General features: G+C 40.1%; 1 protein-coding gene across 2 annotated transcripts in view; it reads left to right on the forward strand.

The window, feature by feature from the left end:
* The window catches only part of ARFGEF3 (ARFGEF family member 3), a 182,374-nt gene that overhangs the window by 31,325 nt on the left and 132,044 nt on the right, over nt 1-19,005 (forward strand). For both annotated transcript variants that reach the window (XM_001095348.5, XM_077999463.1), the window contains exons 3-4: nt 13,846-13,927; nt 16,725-16,856. In XM_001095348.5, coding sequence (XP_001095348.3) covers nt 13,846-13,927; nt 16,725-16,856 — 214 coding nt within the window. The remainder of the gene's footprint in view (nt 1-13,845; nt 13,928-16,724; nt 16,857-19,005) is intronic.

Consider the following 19,005-nt stretch of genomic DNA (forward strand, 5'->3'; position numbering starts at 1 on the left):
CAAAGCTCCCTTGTGAAATCATTTCACACCAGTCTTCTCACCGTGACCTCCTCATCAGGTCACAATGGGACTTTGGCTGCTCCACAAACCCACTCTGTACCTTTGCATTTACAATCTCACCTGGGAATGTCCTTTTCCTCTTCTTCACTGGGCTGACCAAGTTCCATTCTGTCTCCTGCAGTTCAAGGCCTAATGAGTATCACCTTTTTATGAAGACACTTGCATTTTTCTAGACAAAATCTCTCCCACTCTCATTATACTTCTATAGTTGGTTGTGTATACCTAAGTGTTTATTGCCTTGTACCTATGTTTCCATATTATCACATGTCTGTTGCCTCCTCTAGACTATGGGTTCCATGTAGGCAAGAACCACGTGTCTCATTCATCGTTATGTGTCTAACATTTCTCACAGTGCCTAGACATGTAGTAGGCTAAATAAATATTTATTAAATAAATGCTCTATTTGTTACTAAAACTCTTATGTACTTCTCACAAATGGATTATTAGTCATTTAGAAATGCCAATTTTAGTTCTGACTGTTGTGTTAACTGGTAATGGACTGGTTTCATAAGGCATTTTGACACCATACCTGAAAATTTTTATCTCCTGGAAAACTGTTACTTTAGTTGACCATTTTGCAGTCATGGCACTTAATTTATAAGAGATTATAATACATCTATTTATGCATTATTTGTGAGCTTTAATAGGCCAGTGAGTCTCAAAGAGAATATGAAGTCAGTCTTTTTTTCTCAAAATTATTAGTTTTGTTTTGCTTTTAAGTTACCTGTCTTTTGTTGCATAGACATTTCTGAAAGATATTTGTGCCATAGAGTTGTCATTTTTTTGAGGTAGCTCTACAGTTGCAAAGGTTATCAGCATATTAAAAAAACGATGGGGCCGGATGTGGTGGCTCACACCTGTAATCCCAGCATTTTGGGAAGTGGGTGGATCACCTAAGGTCAGGAGTTCAAGACCAGCCTGGACAACATGGTGAAACCCTGTCTCTACTAAAAGAACAAAAATTAGCCAAGCGTGGTGGTGGGCGCCTGTAATCCCAGCTACTCAGGAGGCTGAGGCAGGAGAATCTCTTGAACTCGGGAGGCAGAGGTTGCAGTGAGCCAAGATCGTGCCACTGCACTCCAGCCTGGGTGACAGAGCAAGACTCTGCCAAGAAAAAAAAAAAAAAAAAAAAAAAAAAAAAAGATGATGATGGTGTTTTCCCACTACTTCTCTCTTGTTCCATAAAATTCAAGTGTTTGTGTTAGGAACCTGCTGCTGCTGTTTGCATTTGCCACTCCTTGGCGGAAGGGTGCTTCTCCTGCTGGAGATTCCGGGCAGAGTGCTAACTCCAGATTGCCAGCTGGAGCATTTTCATCATGAAAAAAATCATTAAGTAACAAAGTGCATGTGTTCTGTGATCCAGGGCAGGGCAGAGCAATTTCCATAGGCATGTTTCATGCTGTCAGTATATCCACACTCTAAGGCTGAAAGCTTGATTGTAGGAAAACATGTCATAGAAAGGAAGAAGCAAGGTTAAGTAGACTGATTTTAAATGACATATTTGGCTAAGGTAACTGTATTTTAGGATCACTTCAGTCAAGAAGGCTTTAGGGAGAGGAAACAATTCAGGAAATGTTTGAAAGATGGTATGGACATTTCCTTAGGGGGAAGAAAAAGAGAAGCTATTCCAGGAATATGGCTCAGTTATTGATAAATTGGAAAGGGTGGTGACTGGATAGACGAGATGAAGTTAGCACAGAGGAATTCAGGAAGGATGACTTTGAGGCCATTAAGGGAAACAGGCATTCAGTGTTCAGGCCATAAAGCTTTGAAGGAAAGGGAGAGCATGTGTATGTACTTGTAGGCTCAGGCTAACTTCACCTTTTCCCTAATTCTTTTTTTTTTTTTTTGAGATGGAGTCTTGCTCTGTCTCCCAGGCTGGAGTGCAGTGGCGCGATCTCAGCTCACTGCAACCTCTGCCTCCCAGGTTCAAGCAATGCTCCTGCCTCAGCCTCCTGAGTAGCTGGGACTACAGGTGTGTGCCACCACACCCAGCTAATTTTTGTATTTTTAGTAGAGATGGGGGGTCTCACCATGTTGACCAGGCTGGTCTTGAACTCCTGACCTCAGATGATCTGCCCTCCTCGACCTCCCAAAGTGCTGGGATTGCAGGTGTGAGCCACCGCACCTGGCCACCTTTTCCCTAATTCTAAAGGTAACATGTTTTATTCTTGAAGATCTTTAAAATGTAGAAACATGTAAATAATAAAACCAAAATCATCCACATTCCCAAAAGGCAAAGTGTTGGGGGGCAAGTTCTTTGCAATCTCTCCCTCCCTCCTCTGCCTGCGCTGTATGTGTGTGCAAGTTTTTATTCAAGAGGACAACCATGTGTGGTATATAATCTGCATGATAGTCTCGTATTTTTACATAACACTTTCAAAGTATTTTCCTGTGTCCAAAAAATCTTTAGAATACTTTTAGTGATTATGTATTATTCCATTCTATAGATGTACCATGATTTCTTTAACCTCAGTTACATTATACATAAAGATACAGTAAACATCTTTACATAGAAAACTTTGCTACATCTATGGTTATTTTCTTAGAAAAGGCTCCTAGCAGAAGAAACCCTAGTTAAAGGCATACCAATATTTTAATTTCTTTATATATATTGACAAAGTGCTTCTTATGAAAACCTTAAAGAGCAGACATTTTCCACAGTGCCATAAGAAGTGGCCCTGTGAGGAATTAAGTGTGTCTATGGGGGTGAGGAGCAGCTTATAGCATTTCACAGCGGGAAGTTGTAAAATTGACATGTAGGAGATAATGTGAGGAAATATTAAAATGGATTGACAATGGACAGAAAGAAAGGAGTGTCTTGGTAAAAAAAAATCTTCACTGGCTTACTGTATGTAAAATGTTTAACCTCGTTCTTGGAGTGTAGTTTGAGATTGACACATGGTAACCATTAAGGTCTCATGTGCCAAGGCATGAGCTCAGGGGTCCAGTGCCGGCCCTACCTCTTGTCCAGGAGTGATTTTTTTCTCTTCCCCTCCATCCCTCATAGTAAATGCCAATAATACAGTCATGCATGGCTTAATGATGGGGATAGGTCCTAAGAAATGTGTCATTAGGCAAGTTCATTATTATACAAACCCCATAGAGTGTTCGTACAGAAACCTAGATGTACAGTCTACCGTACACCTGGGCTATAGGCCTGTTGCTCCCAGGCAGGCTGTGCAGCATGTTACTGCGTGAATACTGTAGGCAGTTGTAACACAATGGAAAGTGTTTGTGTAACTAAACATAGAAAAGGTGCAGTAAAAATGAGATATGGAAGATAAAAAATGGTGCACCTGTGTAGGGCACTTACCATGAACGGAGTTTGCAGGACTGGACGTTGCTGTGAGTGAGTCAGTGAGAGAGAGCGTGGTGAGTGAATTGGAATGCCAAGGACATTATTGTACACTGCCGTAGCCTTTATAAACACTGTACACTTAGGCTACGCTGAATTTATTTTTTAAATGTTCTTTCTTCAATAGTAAGTTAACTTTGGCTTACTGTGACTTTTTTATCTTATAAACTTTTTAATTTTTTAACTTTTTGATTCTTTGAAGTAACACTTTGCTTAAGACACAGATTGTCAGTTGTATAAAAATACTTTATATCCTTATTCTATAAGCTTTATTTTACTTTTATTTTTATTTTTTTATTTTTTTGAGATGGAATTTTCCTCTTGTTGCCCAGGCTGGAGTGCACTGGTGTGATCTTGGCTCACCGCAACCTCTGCCTCCCGGGTTCAAATGATTCTCCTGCCTCAGCCTCCCAAGTAGCTGGGATTACTGGCATGCACCACCACGCCTGGCTAATTTTGTATTTTTAGTAGAGATAGGGTTTCTCCATGTTGGTCAGGCTGGTCTCGAACTCCTGACCTCAGGTGATGCACTTGCCTCAGCTTCCCAAAGTGCTGGGATTACAGGCATGAGCCACCACGCCCAGCCTTTAAGCTTTAATTTATTTTTAAATTTTTAAACTTTTTGTTAAGAACTAAGACACAAACCCACATTAGCCTAGACCTACACAGGGGCAGGATCATCAATGTCACTGTCTTCCACCTCCACATCTTGTCCCACTGGAAGGTCTTTAGGGTCAGGAGCTGTCATCTCCTATGATACCAATGCCTTCTTCTGGAATACCTCCGGAAGGACCTGCCTGAGACCATTTTACGGTTAACTTTTTTATTTGTAAGTGGAAGGAGTATGCTCTAAAATAATGATAAAAATATAGAAAATATATAAACGAGTAACATGGTTGTTTATTATTATCAAGTGTGATGTACTGTACCTAATTGTATGTGCTATGCTTTTGTACAACTGGTGGCACAGTTGATTTGTTTACACTGGCATCATCACAAACATGTGAGTATAGTGTTGCATGATGTTAGGACAGCTATGATAGGAAACTTCCCAGGTGATTATGGGACCACCGTGGCCTGTCATTGATGGAAACACCATCGTGCGGCACATGACTGTATTTGTCCCTCCTTATTGAGTGGTTGGGAGAGTTATTGGGATCAAGTGCCTGAGCTCTTAGCACGGTGACTGGTATGCTGGAAGTTTTAATAATGGCACTTCCGTGACTCAACTGCCACTCTCCTTACATCAGTCAAGCTTAAAGAGTATTTTCTTTAGATTATGCAAGTATACTCTAGAGTTATTATATTAAATTGGTACAAATGGAAAGTATAAAAAAAGAAAAAATTCTCCCATGCCACTATCTGGAAATACCCACTGCCAACATTCAGCTGAGCTCTTTCTTAAATAATGCTCTAATTGATTTGCATTGCTATATATTAATGTTTGTTTTTTATTCTGCTTGTTTGGATTTTTCTCATATACATGTGTGCTTTTTATAAGAAAATCATGGACAATAAAAGTTGATATCTTGAGGTAAAGTATAGGCATAACCATTTTATGTTATTTAAAATTAGTTCTACTAGATTGAATCATATGAAATTGCCAATATTCAACCTCTTCTGACCTATATAAATGCCAGTTTCAACTTAATAATTGCAATAGGCTTGCTAAAAGTCTTGAAAGCCTGCAGGAGAAAAGGGATTTTATGTTCACAGCTATATCCCTAGGGCCTGAAACAGTGCCTGATGGGTGAATCCAGACTTTGTTTTGAAATAGAAAAGGATTGCTACTGATAAAAATAATTTCATTAAAATAGAAATGAAATGGAAATATATTTTAACTGCACTGTAGAGAAAATCAATTAAGGAACCAATTTAGTTCCAGTTGGGCCAATGGAATTGGCCCTGGCAAAAGCTTAATCAATGAAAATCAATCAATGTTGGTGTAAACTGTTTAAATGTAAAGGACGCATATTCATTAACATGAATAATAACAACCCGAATGTCACAACAGTGAGGGTAGAAACCTTTCGTATGCAAATTAGGAAATGGCCTGACTACCAGGAAAGGTGCTGGCTGTGTGGCTTGAACTCAGCAGCTAGTTCCAAAGCCAATTTTTTTCCACATATCCAGACTGCCTATACCTTCTCCTAATTACATACCAACTGTCAACATAATGCATTGCTTCATGAATTACCACTCGAAATAAGAGAGTTCACGTTATTTCTTTGATGCCTGTCCCCATTCTTAACATAGTGGACCTTTGAATTACCACTTTAAAGCAGTGTGCCTTACACATAGTTGGTGGGAGCTGGCTATCCGCATAGACGTTATGGCGTAGGTTTGAGGACATAGATTTTCAAAACAAATGGTCTAGCCTAGGCACGACAGCCCATGCCTGTAATCCCAGCACTTTGGAAGGCTGAGGTGGGAGGATCATTTGAGGCCAGGAGTTTGAGACCAGCCTGGGCAACATAGTGAAACCCTGTGTCTATTTAATATTTTTAAAAAAGAAAAGAGATGGTCTAAGTCTGAATCTCGCTCTGTCATTTGCAAACATATGACCTTGGACAAGTAACCTAATCTCTCTTAGTTTCAGTTTGGTTGACAATTAGATATCTACCTTCAAAAGTTATAATTAAATAGTAAATAGGAACATGTGTAGCATGTTACTTTGTAAGCCACATCTAAGCCATTTCAACCAGAGCTATGATTATGATGTGAAGAAATTCAGACAGTTATTTGATAAATGGCTTAGATCACAGAATCCTAGAATTTTAAGAGTATAAGCAGACCTCAGAAATGTAAGATATCTTCATGCCTCTTCTCACCCAGAGCATCAAAGAGGAATCAGCCTAACATTCAGGAATGTATTTGGGGTTACTTAAAGTTCACGTTTTCCCTTTATTGATTCTACCCATCCATGAGCATGGGATGTGTTTCCATTTGTTTGTGTCATCTATGATTTCTTTCGGCAGTGTTTTGTAGTTTCCCTTGTAGAGATCTTTCAACTCCTTTGTTGGGTATATTCCTAAGTGTTTTATTTTTTGCAGCTATTTTAAAAAGGATTGAGTTCTTGATTTGATTCTCCACTTGGTCGCTGTTGGTGTATAGAAGAGCTACTGATTTGTGTACATTAATCTTGTATTCGGAAACTTTGCTGAATTCTTTTATTAGTTCTAGGAGTTTTCTGGAGGAGTCCTTAGGCTTTTCAAGGTAAACAATCATACCGTCAGCAAACAGGGACAGTTTGACTTCCTCTTTACTGATTTGGATGCCCTTTATTTCTTTCTCTTGTCTGATAGCTCTAGCTAGGATTTTCAGTACTATGTTGAAGAGGAGTGGTGAGAGTGGGCATCCTTGTCTTGTTCCTGTTCTCAGAGGGAATGCTTTCAACTTTTCCCCATTCAGTATTATGTTGGCTGTGGGTTTGTCATAGATGGCTTTTATTATATTAAGGTGTGTCCCCTGTATGCCAATTTTGCTGAGGGTTTTAACCGTAAAGGGATGCTGGATTTTGTCGAATGCTTTTTCTGCTCTATTGAAATGATCGTGTGATTTTTGTTTTTAATTCTGTTTATGTGGTGTATCACATTTATTGATTTGCATATGTGAAACGATCCCTGCATCCCTGGTATGAAACCCACTTGATCATGACCATACTACCAAAAACAATCTATAAATTCAACACAATCCCCAAAGAAACACCACCATCATTCTTCACAGAGTTACAAGAAACAATTCTAAAGTTCATATGGAACCAAAAAAGAGCCTGCCTAGCCAAAGCAAGACTAAGCAAAAAGAACAAATCTGGAGGCATCACACTACCTGATTTCAAACTATACTATAAGGCCATAGTCACCAAAACAGTGTGGTACTGCTATAAAAATAGGCACATAGACCAATGGAACAGAATAGAGAACCCAGAAATAAACCCAAGTACTTACAGCCAACTGATCTTCAACAAAGCAAACAAAAACATAGTGGGGAAAGGACACCCTTTTCAACAAATGATGCTGGGATAATTGGCTAGCCACATATAGGAGAATGAAACTGGATCCTCATCTCTCACCTTATACAAAAATCAGCTCAAGATGGATTAAGGACTTAAATGTAAGACCTGAAACTGTAAAAATTCTAGAATATAACATTGGAAAACCCCTTCTAGACATTGGCTTAGGCAAGGATTTCATGACCAAAAACCCAAAAGCAAATGCAATAAAAACAAAGATAAATAGCTGAGACCTAATTAAACTAAAGTGCTTTTGCATGGCGAAAGGAACTGTCAGCAGAGTAAACAGACAACCCATAGAGTGGGAGAAAATCTTCACAATCTACACATCTGACAAAGGACTAATATCCAGAATCTACAGTGAACTCAAATCAGTAAGAAAAAAGCAATCCCATGAAAAAGTGGGCTAAGGACTTGAGTAGACAGTTCTCAAAAGAAGCTATACAAATGGCCAACAAACGTACGAAAAAAATGCTCACCATCACTAATGATCAAGGAAATGCAAATCAAAACCACATTGCAACACCACCTTACTCCTGCAAGAGTGGCCATAATCAAAAAATAAAAAAAAAAAACAGTAGATGTTTTTTGTGGATGTGGTGACCAGGGAACACTTCTACACTGCTGGTGGGAATGTAAATTCATACAGCCACTATGGAAAACAGCGTGGAGATTCCTTGAGGAACTAAAAGTAGAACTATCATTTGATCATGCAATCCCACTACTGAGTATCTACTCAGAGGAAAAGAAGTCATTATTTGAAAAAGATATTTGCACACACGTTTATAGCAGCACAATTCACAATTGCAAAATGGTGGAACCAACCCAAATGCCCACTAATCAGTGAGTGGATAAAGAAAATGTGGTATGTATATATATATACATACATACAATGGAATACTACTCAACCATAAAAGGAATGAATTAACAGCATTTGCAATGACCTGGATGAGACTGGAGACTATTATTCTAAGTGATGTAACTCAGGAATGGAAAACCAAACATCGTATGTTCTCACTGATATGTGGGAGCTAAGCTATGAGGATGCAAAGGCATAAGAATGATACAATGGACTTTGGGGACTTGCAGGGAAGAGTGGAAGGGGGTCGAGGGATAAAAGACAACAAATATGGTGCAGTGTATACTGCTTGGGTGTTGGGTGCACCAGGATCTCACAAATCACCGCTAAAGAACTTGCTCTTGTAACCAAATACCACCTGTACCCCAATAACTTACAAACCATTTTTTTAAAGTTCACGTTTGTGGTTGTATTGAAAGATAATTATTGGTAAATCCTAACTCTTCCTTTGTTCACCTATTTTAATTTCCCTTTGTGCATTGTTACCTGTCAGCCTAATAAAGCTGGTCTGTTAACCATGACAATGCAGTTAAGGAAATAGATTCAGTCTCTTCTTCATGACCAGATGCAGCATCACAGTGTGGATGATGCCTTCCTCATGCATATGCAGCACTGCTAATTATTCTTCTTTAAGAAATAATGGCATTTCAGGACATGAAACCTGGGGCCACTGCCTTTATTTAATTAGGCAAGAATAAATTTGCACGTGCCTCTGCATTAAAAATAATCGCTTAATGTAATCGAATGTTGGTTTTTGCCATGCCCTTTTCCCAATGAGGCAGCATCTAGAAAGATCAAAAGATGATTTATTCCAGTACAGTGTGTGCAAAGGGGATTGAGTGTGTGCCATGTTGCATTTTCATTATAAATTTCATCCTGAGACCCAATTAACAGGCCTGTTTTCTCTTTCATTAAAATCACTTGTAGAAAAAAATGAAGGTAGGAGGGTTTTTATGATATCACAGAGCAAGCAGCAAAATTGGTTATGCCCCATGAATTTCCTTCTTTTGCACATGGGTTCATTTCCAATTGAAGTCAGGATCTGAGGCTTGTGGTACTACTCTAGGGGCTGCTGGGTCTGAGGGGATGAGTGGCCTTGGATACAGATTATTATGGCCCTGTTACCAACCGTGTTACTACTACAGTAAATTGTTCTCATTCATGTTGATTTTTGTTAGCTGTTTAAAAGCATTAGACTGGTGGGTACACTTTTGTTCTTACTAGTATTTACTAGCAAAAAACCCTGTTTTTAAGCAGTTCATTTTAAGTAAATATCTATTTTGTTGTTGAAGATAGGGTCAGAAGCAACTACTCTGCAATAAACAGCACTATTAACATTGTAGACATTTTCTTAAAATATTGGTCCTCAATTTCAACAATAGAATTTTATTTACTATAAAATGTTTATAGTAACCTACACATACACCTACACACACACACACACACACACACACACACACAAACACAGCTACCCAGGGCTCAGTGTAGCATCTCTTCAAAGGCCGTCCTAGCAGAACCCCAGCCAGGTTATACTACCCTCTTCTCTGATACAGACCTTGAATGTTGAGCAGAGTTCTTTACCATAAAGGACAGAGACTCCTAACTTGGGATCCATGTAGAATTGAGGTTTGGGGACCTGAGGATTATGGAATGATAGGCACCCTCCTCTAGGAAGAGGGTCCTTTGCCAGATTTTGTGTGTGAGTGTGTGTGTGTGTGTGTGTGTGTGTGTGTGTTTAAGAACTAAAACAGGTTAAGAAGCACATTTATTCTAGTTTTGCTCTGATCTTATGAGACCAAAGAGGTTGAAAGGAACTTGGTCTTGGGAGTCAGATGAATTTGGGTTTGAGTTGTCTGCAACACATTTTAACTGTGTGGCCTTGGGCAGGCTACAAAACCTTTCCAAACCTCAATTTTCTCAAATTTAGAATAAGGGTAAGAAGGTTGTAGTGACAGTTAAGATGAGATAAATAGTAAGTGCTAATTTTCTTTTTTCTCTCTTTGTCCCATGAATACTAATGAAAGCAGGTTGTGACCTGTTCCTTGCTGGCCCTTCCCTAGCTCTCAGCATGCTGCCTGGCACACAGGAGGCACTCAAATGTTTGAATGGATGATGATTGGATAAATGGTTGAATGATGGAGTGCTTTGGTTTAATATCCAGATGAAATTTTTGTCTATAGTGATATTTCCCCAATGCATTTCTTTTCTTTTCTTTTAGATGGAGTCTCATTCTGCTGCCAGGCTGGAGTACAGTGGCGTGATCTTGGCTCACTGCAACCGCTGCCTCCCACGTTCAAGTGATTCTCCTGCCTCAGCCTCCTGTGTAGCTGGGACTACAGGCACACACCACCACGCCCGGCTGATTTTTATGTATTTTTAGTAGAGACGGGGTTTCACCATGTTGGCCAAGATGGTTTCTATCGCTTGACCTCGTGATCCGCCCACCTTGGACTCCCAAAATGCTGGGATTACAGGCATGAGCCACGGTGTCCAGGCAATGCATTCATTTTCTAAGGGAGATCTTGATGCTGTGCTTGCCTCTGCTATGACCTTCCCAGGACAGTTAGTCCCTGTCCTGTGCAAAATCTTTCTGGGTACATAAAAAGATTTGAGGCCAGGCGTGGTGGCTCACGCCTGTAATCCCAGCACTTTGGGAGGCCAAGGTGGGTGGATCACCTGAGGTCAGGAGTTCAAGACCAGCCTGGCCAACATGGTGAAACCCCATCTCTACTAAAAATACAAAAAATTAGTTGGGCGTGATGGTGGGCACCTGTAATCCCAGCTACTTGGGAGGCTGAAGCAGGAGAATCGCTTGAACCCAGGAGGCAGAGATTGCAGCAAGCTGAGATCACGCCATTGCACTGCAACCTGGGCAATAGGAACAAAACTCCGTCTCAAAAAAAAAAAAGAAAAATTGTTTTTGATCTGCATGCGGAAGATCATGATCTGTGTTGGGCACTTTGTCTATATCAGTGCTGGACAGACTACAGCCTGTAAGCCAACTCTGGCTTTTTGCCTGTTTTTGTAAATAAAGTTTTATTGGAACATAGTCATACTCATTGATTTACTAATTGTCTGTGATTGCTTTTGTGCTTTAGCAGAGTTGAATAGTTACGACAGAGACCATTTGGAGTGCATGGTCTAAAATATTTATTATGGGGCTCTTTACCAAAAAAGTTTGACAACCTCTGATACATATGTTATACTACATATTATCTATATATTGTACTCCAACTCTGCAGGATTGGTCTTAAAATGCCCTTTTTATGGATAAGGGAGTTAAGACCCACAGATTTTAGTATTTCGATTGAGACTACAAAACTTATCAGTGCTTAGCATTTGAATTCATGTGTATGTGATTCCACAGCCCATGTTCTTTCTACTAACCACTCATATTTTTCAACTCAGCCAAAACCTAGTTGAACCACCTTCATCTACCAGTCCTGCTTGGTGACCATGGCTTGCATGATGGTGATGGCCCCTGGTGGTGGTGCAACCTGGAAATCCTAGCATTTGTCAGCAACCTGGCTTAGGTCAACAGTATCAGTCATGTGAATGTATAAGCAGGTGAGAGTGTGGAATAAGGATTTCAAGGGCTAATACTGCAGATGGCAGAGTAATATAGATAGGCGAACATATTGCTGCTTTCCAAGAGTCAACAGGTTGAGGATTTCCAAAAGGGTCCTTGTTGCTGCTGGACATGGCATCCAATCTTGTTGGGTGCCCTTGGTGAGTAATGTGTAAATACTTGTACATTTTCAGCCCATAGCTACAGGATATATTTCCTCTTCCCTGGACTATTAGGCTGTAAGACTTTTGGACCCCCATGCTTGTTCCCTGCTATTATGCTCTTTCATTGGCCAATCTGACTCCAAATTCAAGTGGAAAGTTCTTTCACAGTGGATTAATCCTGGTGGAAATTTGATTGTTTCAAGGGTTTACAGATGAAGTTCTGTGCTGCTTCTGTTAGCATACCATTTGCCCTTGGTTGCTACTTCTCACTCTATCTTCATGCTTCCGTTTAATTTTTCTAAGCTCTTAAACTGGTTAACATTGAATAAAAGAAACAAAATTGGAAAAAAAAAATCAGCTATTCCTGCACTAATTGACTGCACCACAGTGTTTGTCTTGTAATTGTGACAAGCTGACAATAAAATAACAGTGACAAAGTTACAGCCACCCAACTGGGTGTAACACAGTTGGGTAATTTATCCATCTGTCAAAGGATGAATCTAATGAAAAATGTCTGTAGTGTTAATTGTCATATAAAAATGGATATTGTAACATTGGGTTGTTGAGGGGCAAGGTGAGGATTAGGAAGGCAAACATTTTTCCTGATTGTTTTTGTAGTCTGTGTGGCTGGCATTATATTAGAGGAGTGTGTGACTCTCACTTCATCGGTTGTGAAGCTGCTGATGGAAGGATTCCATGGAAAAGCAGCAGAGCTGCAGAGTGGACAGGGAGAAATCAGAGCTATAATGAACTTTGTATTTCATTGTGTTCTACAACAGTAACCCTTATTTCTCCAACGATGAAATCCTATAGTCTAATGTGGTAGCTTTCACACTCTAAAAATCAATGTATCTTTCAGTTTATGCTGAAAATATAAAACAGATAAGAGTGGGGCTGCTCTGGTTTAAGTAGGGGTAGAGAAACCTGGTAAAATGAAGTCACATTTCACTTTTGTGCTAGTGTAACTCCATAGGGAAATAATGGGTTGATTAAAATTCTTGGTCTGTTGTTTAATTATTTAAAGTAGATGCTTCTAACAGATATTTTTGTCTTTTGGTTTATTCCTAAAATATTTTAATCTCCTTTTTTTTCTAAGCTTTAAAATATCCAAATAGCTCTCCTTTTTTTTTTTTTGTCTCTCCCCTGACTCTAGATAATGTTGCATCTAGGCACCTCTTATCGGCCAATGCTATTGATGGTTAATTTGTATTTCTGTCTTGGAAACATGTTCATTAAGAACCTGTCACAAGACTCAGATCTACTACTTGATGGAGATTATAGAGCAAATGTTAAATTTATAAATTATTGTTGAATCCTTTGAGTTGGGGAGGAATTGACAAACTAATAGAATTTTGGTATATATTGATGAGACAGAGTGCTGATGGTGATGCATATAATCTCCAGGTAAGGAAGAGGTAGAAGCAAGGTGTAGAAATCTACTTAATGATGCCTCCTAGAGGTGTTCACCCCCAGGTGTGCTGGGTGTGAGCAGTGAGTGGTGCTAATTTGGGAAAGAACAAAGCATGTTCACAGACTGGCTGGGATCCCATTGTGTACTAATGAGTGTACTAGGTAATAATTAGTAAAAGTCCTTGTGTTTGCTCTTCCTGTAGCCATACCAAGAAGGCAAGGGGTTGATGGGCTATCATTTCTGCACAGCTTCTTTGCTGTGTTTTCTCTTGAGCCCATGTACATTTTTATTATTGGTTATAGTTTTTGTGTATGTGTGTAGTGGTATTTGGGGGTGGGTGTACATAAGGCTTACATCACTTGATTGCCAGCTTTACTGAGCTCACATGTTGTCCTTATTTTTGCGTTTGCCAGGGAGAAATGCCTGCTGCCTCTCCAGTTGGCTTTGGAATCCAAGAATGTGAAGCTGGCCCAACACGCATTGGCAGGGATGCAGGTATGGCTTTGACTGAATGCAGTGGGATGATAGAAATTGACAGGCCACTTTGGCATTGAAAGGGCAAATAGTTAACATTTTAAATACTGGTTGTTTAAAGACTCAGACAGAAATGTGATTGAACTAGGAAATAACCATAGAAAATAACAGGATTTTCTTATATTCATCAGAATTTCTCTGTACACAGCATTATTTCATTGAACCTTTGTGATCAGACACTGATTCATGTGGACGTAGCTAAGCCCACAAAGATAGGGATTTTTGTGTGTGTGTGTGTGTGACATCTTTCAGGAGAGTAAGGGATCCCAAAAAAGAGACCACAAGTTCATATCAATTCAAATCTTATACATTCAACATCTATGGTTCTATATAATAAAAACGGATGGTAAACTGGAAAGATTTTGTTTTGTTTTTTTATTCCACAGTTAGATTGAGGAGTGGATTATTATCTTTTATTTCCAGAGCAAGATTGGGAAGAAAAAAGAAATTTGGTTTAACAAGAAAAGTCAGATTTGCTTGAATACATTTTTTTGGTTTGTGCTTTACACCAAACATAATGGGTCTAATTCTGATAGTAAAAAGGTGCTGACTATGTAAATACACATACTTTTTAAAGTGGTTGGCCTCTAAGAGACAAGCGCTGTGAAGTTGAAGCCTGCAGGAGTTTGTTCAGTGTGGCCATGGATAAACCACGGTGGCATTTGTCAGATGTCTTTTTATGTCAGTGCAAACTGCTTCATAGTTAGCTTTTTTAGTTCAGAGAAGTTCCCAAAAAGGTATTGGGAAACTTATGAAATAATGAGAAAACAGCTCTTTTTCCCCCAGCAGATCGGAATTAGATAATGTATATTTTTATACACAGCAGTATTTGAATCTTTTAAACATTATCAATAATGTTATTAAAAACCTTTTGCTTTTCTCCAACGTAATTGGGCCAACCATAAAAATAGTTGAGAATTTGTTTTCATCTGCCACTTTTGTTCCTTTTTCTCTAATGTTATGTAGATTTTGCATTTAGCTTCTCTCCCTTTTTTCTTTAACCCTGGAATATTCTAAATTGCAGTGCCATGTTTTCAAGGGCTTACTGAATCGTGTTAACTGAAGCAACTTGGTAGGCTGTGAGTCGTCCTTTTACCATCCCCCGCTACCTCCTGTTAACTTTAGGCATATTTTTAGAGCTTCTCAGTTTTTATCACTTTAAATAAAAATAAATTGTATGTAAACTCTAATTCTGGGCTTTCTTGAGTATACCACATGATTCTGGGGGAAAAAAGTCCTTTTGAAAGAATATAGGCAAAATTTCAGGGAGTCTTAAGTAGAAAGGTTTGAAATATTATTTTCAAGGTCTTTAGTGGTGTGAAGGTAAAAGAGGGAGTTATTACACTGGATGGATCAGAATTCTCAAAGTTCTTCACAGGCTGCAACTCGAAGCCCCTTTGGAGAAGAACAAATTGAATAGGGACAAATATAAAGGTCTATACTGGGGTCTCAAAAATCAATTGCACCAAGACAGCATGGAGGAAAGTAGCTTAATTGCAGTCCTTGTGAACGAGAATTAGGGGTTTGAGGGTGAAATTCTATGCCTCATTCACAGGCATAGAATGTACTGTGACAACCAACTAAGCTCATTTGACCTGAGAATGTGATCCAAATTATGTATCACTAGTTAGTATCAGACCACTCTTGAGGCCACATTCTAAGCACAAGTGAAACCTTATCTGGCAGAGAACATTTGGAGGAGCCTGAGGAGGTTTAGTGTGGAGAAGACAAGACTTGGGTGGACGTGATAGCTGGTTTCAGATCTTGTAGAAGCTTAATCTGTGTGTCTCTGGAGGAAGATGAAGGAGTAGAAGTTGTGGGCAGGGGGGTTTTGGTACAATCTGGAAAAAAATTTTATGAAAATGAGAAAGAGATAGAGAAAGCCTATCCTGCGAGATGGACTCCTGGGAGTCCTCCTAACAATGAATGTCTTCTGGTTGAGGTTTGGGGGGATGCATTTTCTGATGGGGAAATACATTAAGATTTCTGGATTCCTAAATAATTCCTGGATAAATGACAGGTCACATTAGGAAGTAAAAAGATAAAAACCTGAAAAATGATCTTGTCTACAAGACCTTCTTTCCTGTGGTGAAGCCACATTTAGAAAGTGTGTGTGTGTGTATGTGAGACTAGTGGGTAGGGCTAGATTCCTCTTAGCATGATCATTCTCCATCCCCACCACCTAAATACCTTATATGGCCGGCACATCAGAGTTTCACTTGATGGCATTTAGAATGAATAGTCCAATAGCAGGAAAAGGTCTTTGCCAAAAACCATTTACTCAGGGTTGCATGCATTTTTCTTTTCTTTAGAGACAGAGTCTTGCTCTGTCACCCAGGCTGGAGTACAGTGGTGCGATCTTGGCTCACCACAACCTCTGCCTCCCGGGTTCAAGCAATTCTCCTGCCTCAGCCTCCTGAGTAGCTGAGATTACAGGCACTCACCACCACACCTGGCTAATTTTTGTGTTTTTAGTAGAGACAGGGTTTCACCATGTTGGCCGGGCTGATCTCGAACCCCTGGCCTCGTGACCCACCCGCCTCAGCCTCCCAAAGTGCTGGGATTACAGGCATGAGCCACTGCCCTTGGCTGCATTTTTCTTTTTATTGGCACATAGCATACATAAGTCCTTTCCTAATGGCCTCCAGCTACACGCCTCCCCGGTAAGAAAACTGATCATCAATCCATAATAAGATACAACCAAATAAGGCAACAGGGGAGAGCCTATCTGTGATCACTGCCTTGTGCCTCTTTACAGAAGCTTCTGTCGGAAGAGAGGTTTGTATCCATGGAAACAGACTCTGATGAGAAGCAGCTGCTCAATCAGATCCTGAATGCCGTGAAAGTGACGCCTTCGCTCAACGAGGACCTGCAGGTGGAAGTGATGAAGGTTGGTTTGACGTGGCCACCAGTGTGCGTCATTGGGACAGGAACACATTTGGATCCCCTGCACTTGTTATCTGAAAATGCGTCTGCGTTGCGGTCATGCTAGCTCGTCTTTCATTCAGAACGGATGCTTGTTATTCTTGCTCATGGACCCCCTAAATTACCCTGATGGTTTAACATCAAAAAGGGACAATTTCAATAAATCCGTGAGATTTTTGGCCTCGTTCTGCATTAAAGGCCATTAGAAAGTATATTTGTAACCTTTTAAGAGAATGTATGTGAGTAGTTCCAGCATGGGGTAGATCTGATTATTCCGGGTAGTCTGCCTGCTTTCATATGTTAAAACAAAGCAAGAATAATAATAATAATAATAATGTTTTGATATATACTGAGATTTCAGAATGGTCAATTTAGGGGGAGAAAGACCACAGTTGGGAGGCATATCAGAATCACATCTTTTTTTTTTTTTCTCCTTCAAGTTACATGAAACTTACCTCCCTCATTCCAATTACCACCTTCCTTTTAGGAATAGCATCTCTCCCTCCTGCTTTCCCTTTGTTTTAAGAATCACCATGATTGGGGGTCCCTTATGCTGAACAGAGTGTGTCATATTCTCTGAGTGAATGGTGAGTTGGGCAGAAAGGATAGAAACTCTGCCCCATAACAGCACTTTGGTCATGGTAACACAGCAGGAACCAACAAGAAAGCTTTCAATAATGCATTCCGTCCTTTTCCTCTCTCGAGGAGCATATGTTGAGGAATATTCAGGAATAGTTGGTGTCATCCACTGGTGGATTTCTCCCTGGAAATGCACTGAAGGATTTTTGTCTTGGATTGGAGACTGCACTTCTCCTGGTTTCAGTTTCTCATTCAGAAAAGATTGACTGCAGTCATGACATTCTCTTGATGTCCTGGGCCTCACCCTAACCCTGTTGGTGGGTAGTTCAGGGTGATGATTAAGAGCTCAAACTCTGAAGCCAGCCTGTCTGGGTTTCAACTCTTATTCTTCCACTTCCTAGCAGAATGTCCTTGGACAGATGTCTCAGTCACTCTACCTTGATTTCCTTTTTCTGTGAAATGGGGGCAATAGTAGTACCCACCCAATAGGATTGTTTTGAGAATTAAATAAGGTGATATTTATAAAGAACATAGCACAGTATCTGGCACAAAGCAAGTGCTTTAGAAATGTTATGTATCACTACTGGTACCATGGCTGCCTCCTGCTGCTGAATCAGAATCTCAGTGGATGGGACTAGGAATGTGCAGCTTTCACTAGCATCCCAACTGATTCTTTTTTTTTTTTTTTTTTTTTTTTTTTTGAGACGGAGTCTCGCTTTGTCGCCCAGGCTGGAGCGCAGTGGCCGGATCTCAGCTCACTGCAAGCTCCGCCTCCCGGGTTTACGCCATTCTCCTGCCTCAGCCTCCCGAGTAGCTGGGACTACAGGCGTCCACCACCTCGCCCGGCTAGTTTTTTGTATTTTTAGTAGAGACGGGGTTTCACCATATTAGCCAGGATGGTCTCGATCTCCTGACCTCGTGATCCGCCCGTCTCGGCCTCCCAAAGTGCTGGGATTACAGGCTTGAGCCACCGCGCCCGGCCCAACTGATTCTTAAACACAATGAACATTGATGATGCCTGAGCTAGCTGATCTTTAGGATCTCATTCATCTTTAACTCTCTTTGATTCTGGAATGTACAGTTTTGTCTTATCCTTTAAGTTTGGCAGCCGTGCATTCTTAGGAACCACAGAGTGACCCCTTCCAGCTTTGTTTTACTTCTCCACTACCTCTGGGCCACTCTTGAAACAGAGGCAAAGCCAACTGCCATGCTAACCGCTTTTGTAACTTCGAAGTGCAACCTGTGAATCTTTTTTCTGCTATTAGGTCTCCAAATACTGGAGAGTCAGCTTTGGTGTCATACTAAGATATGCAAGTCAGATTACATATTATTCTGGAAATTCTCCCAGGAATAGTTTTTTGTGGAATACAGAAACTTGTGTTAAAAATTAAAATGAGGAAGTACCCATTCTTCTAGGAGCTATGCACAAGCAGAATGTTTAATGCATATTATGTCAACAGTAGCACCTGTTTTGAAAATTTGTACTTGCTTTCTGATTCCATCCAGCCCAGCAATGCCTTCTGCTAGCCTTGCTG

This window comes from Macaca mulatta, chromosome 4 (assembly GCF_049350105.2).
Source record: "Macaca mulatta isolate MMU2019108-1 chromosome 4, T2T-MMU8v2.0, whole genome shotgun sequence".
Lineage (NCBI taxonomy): Eukaryota > Metazoa > Chordata > Mammalia > Primates > Cercopithecidae > Macaca > Macaca mulatta.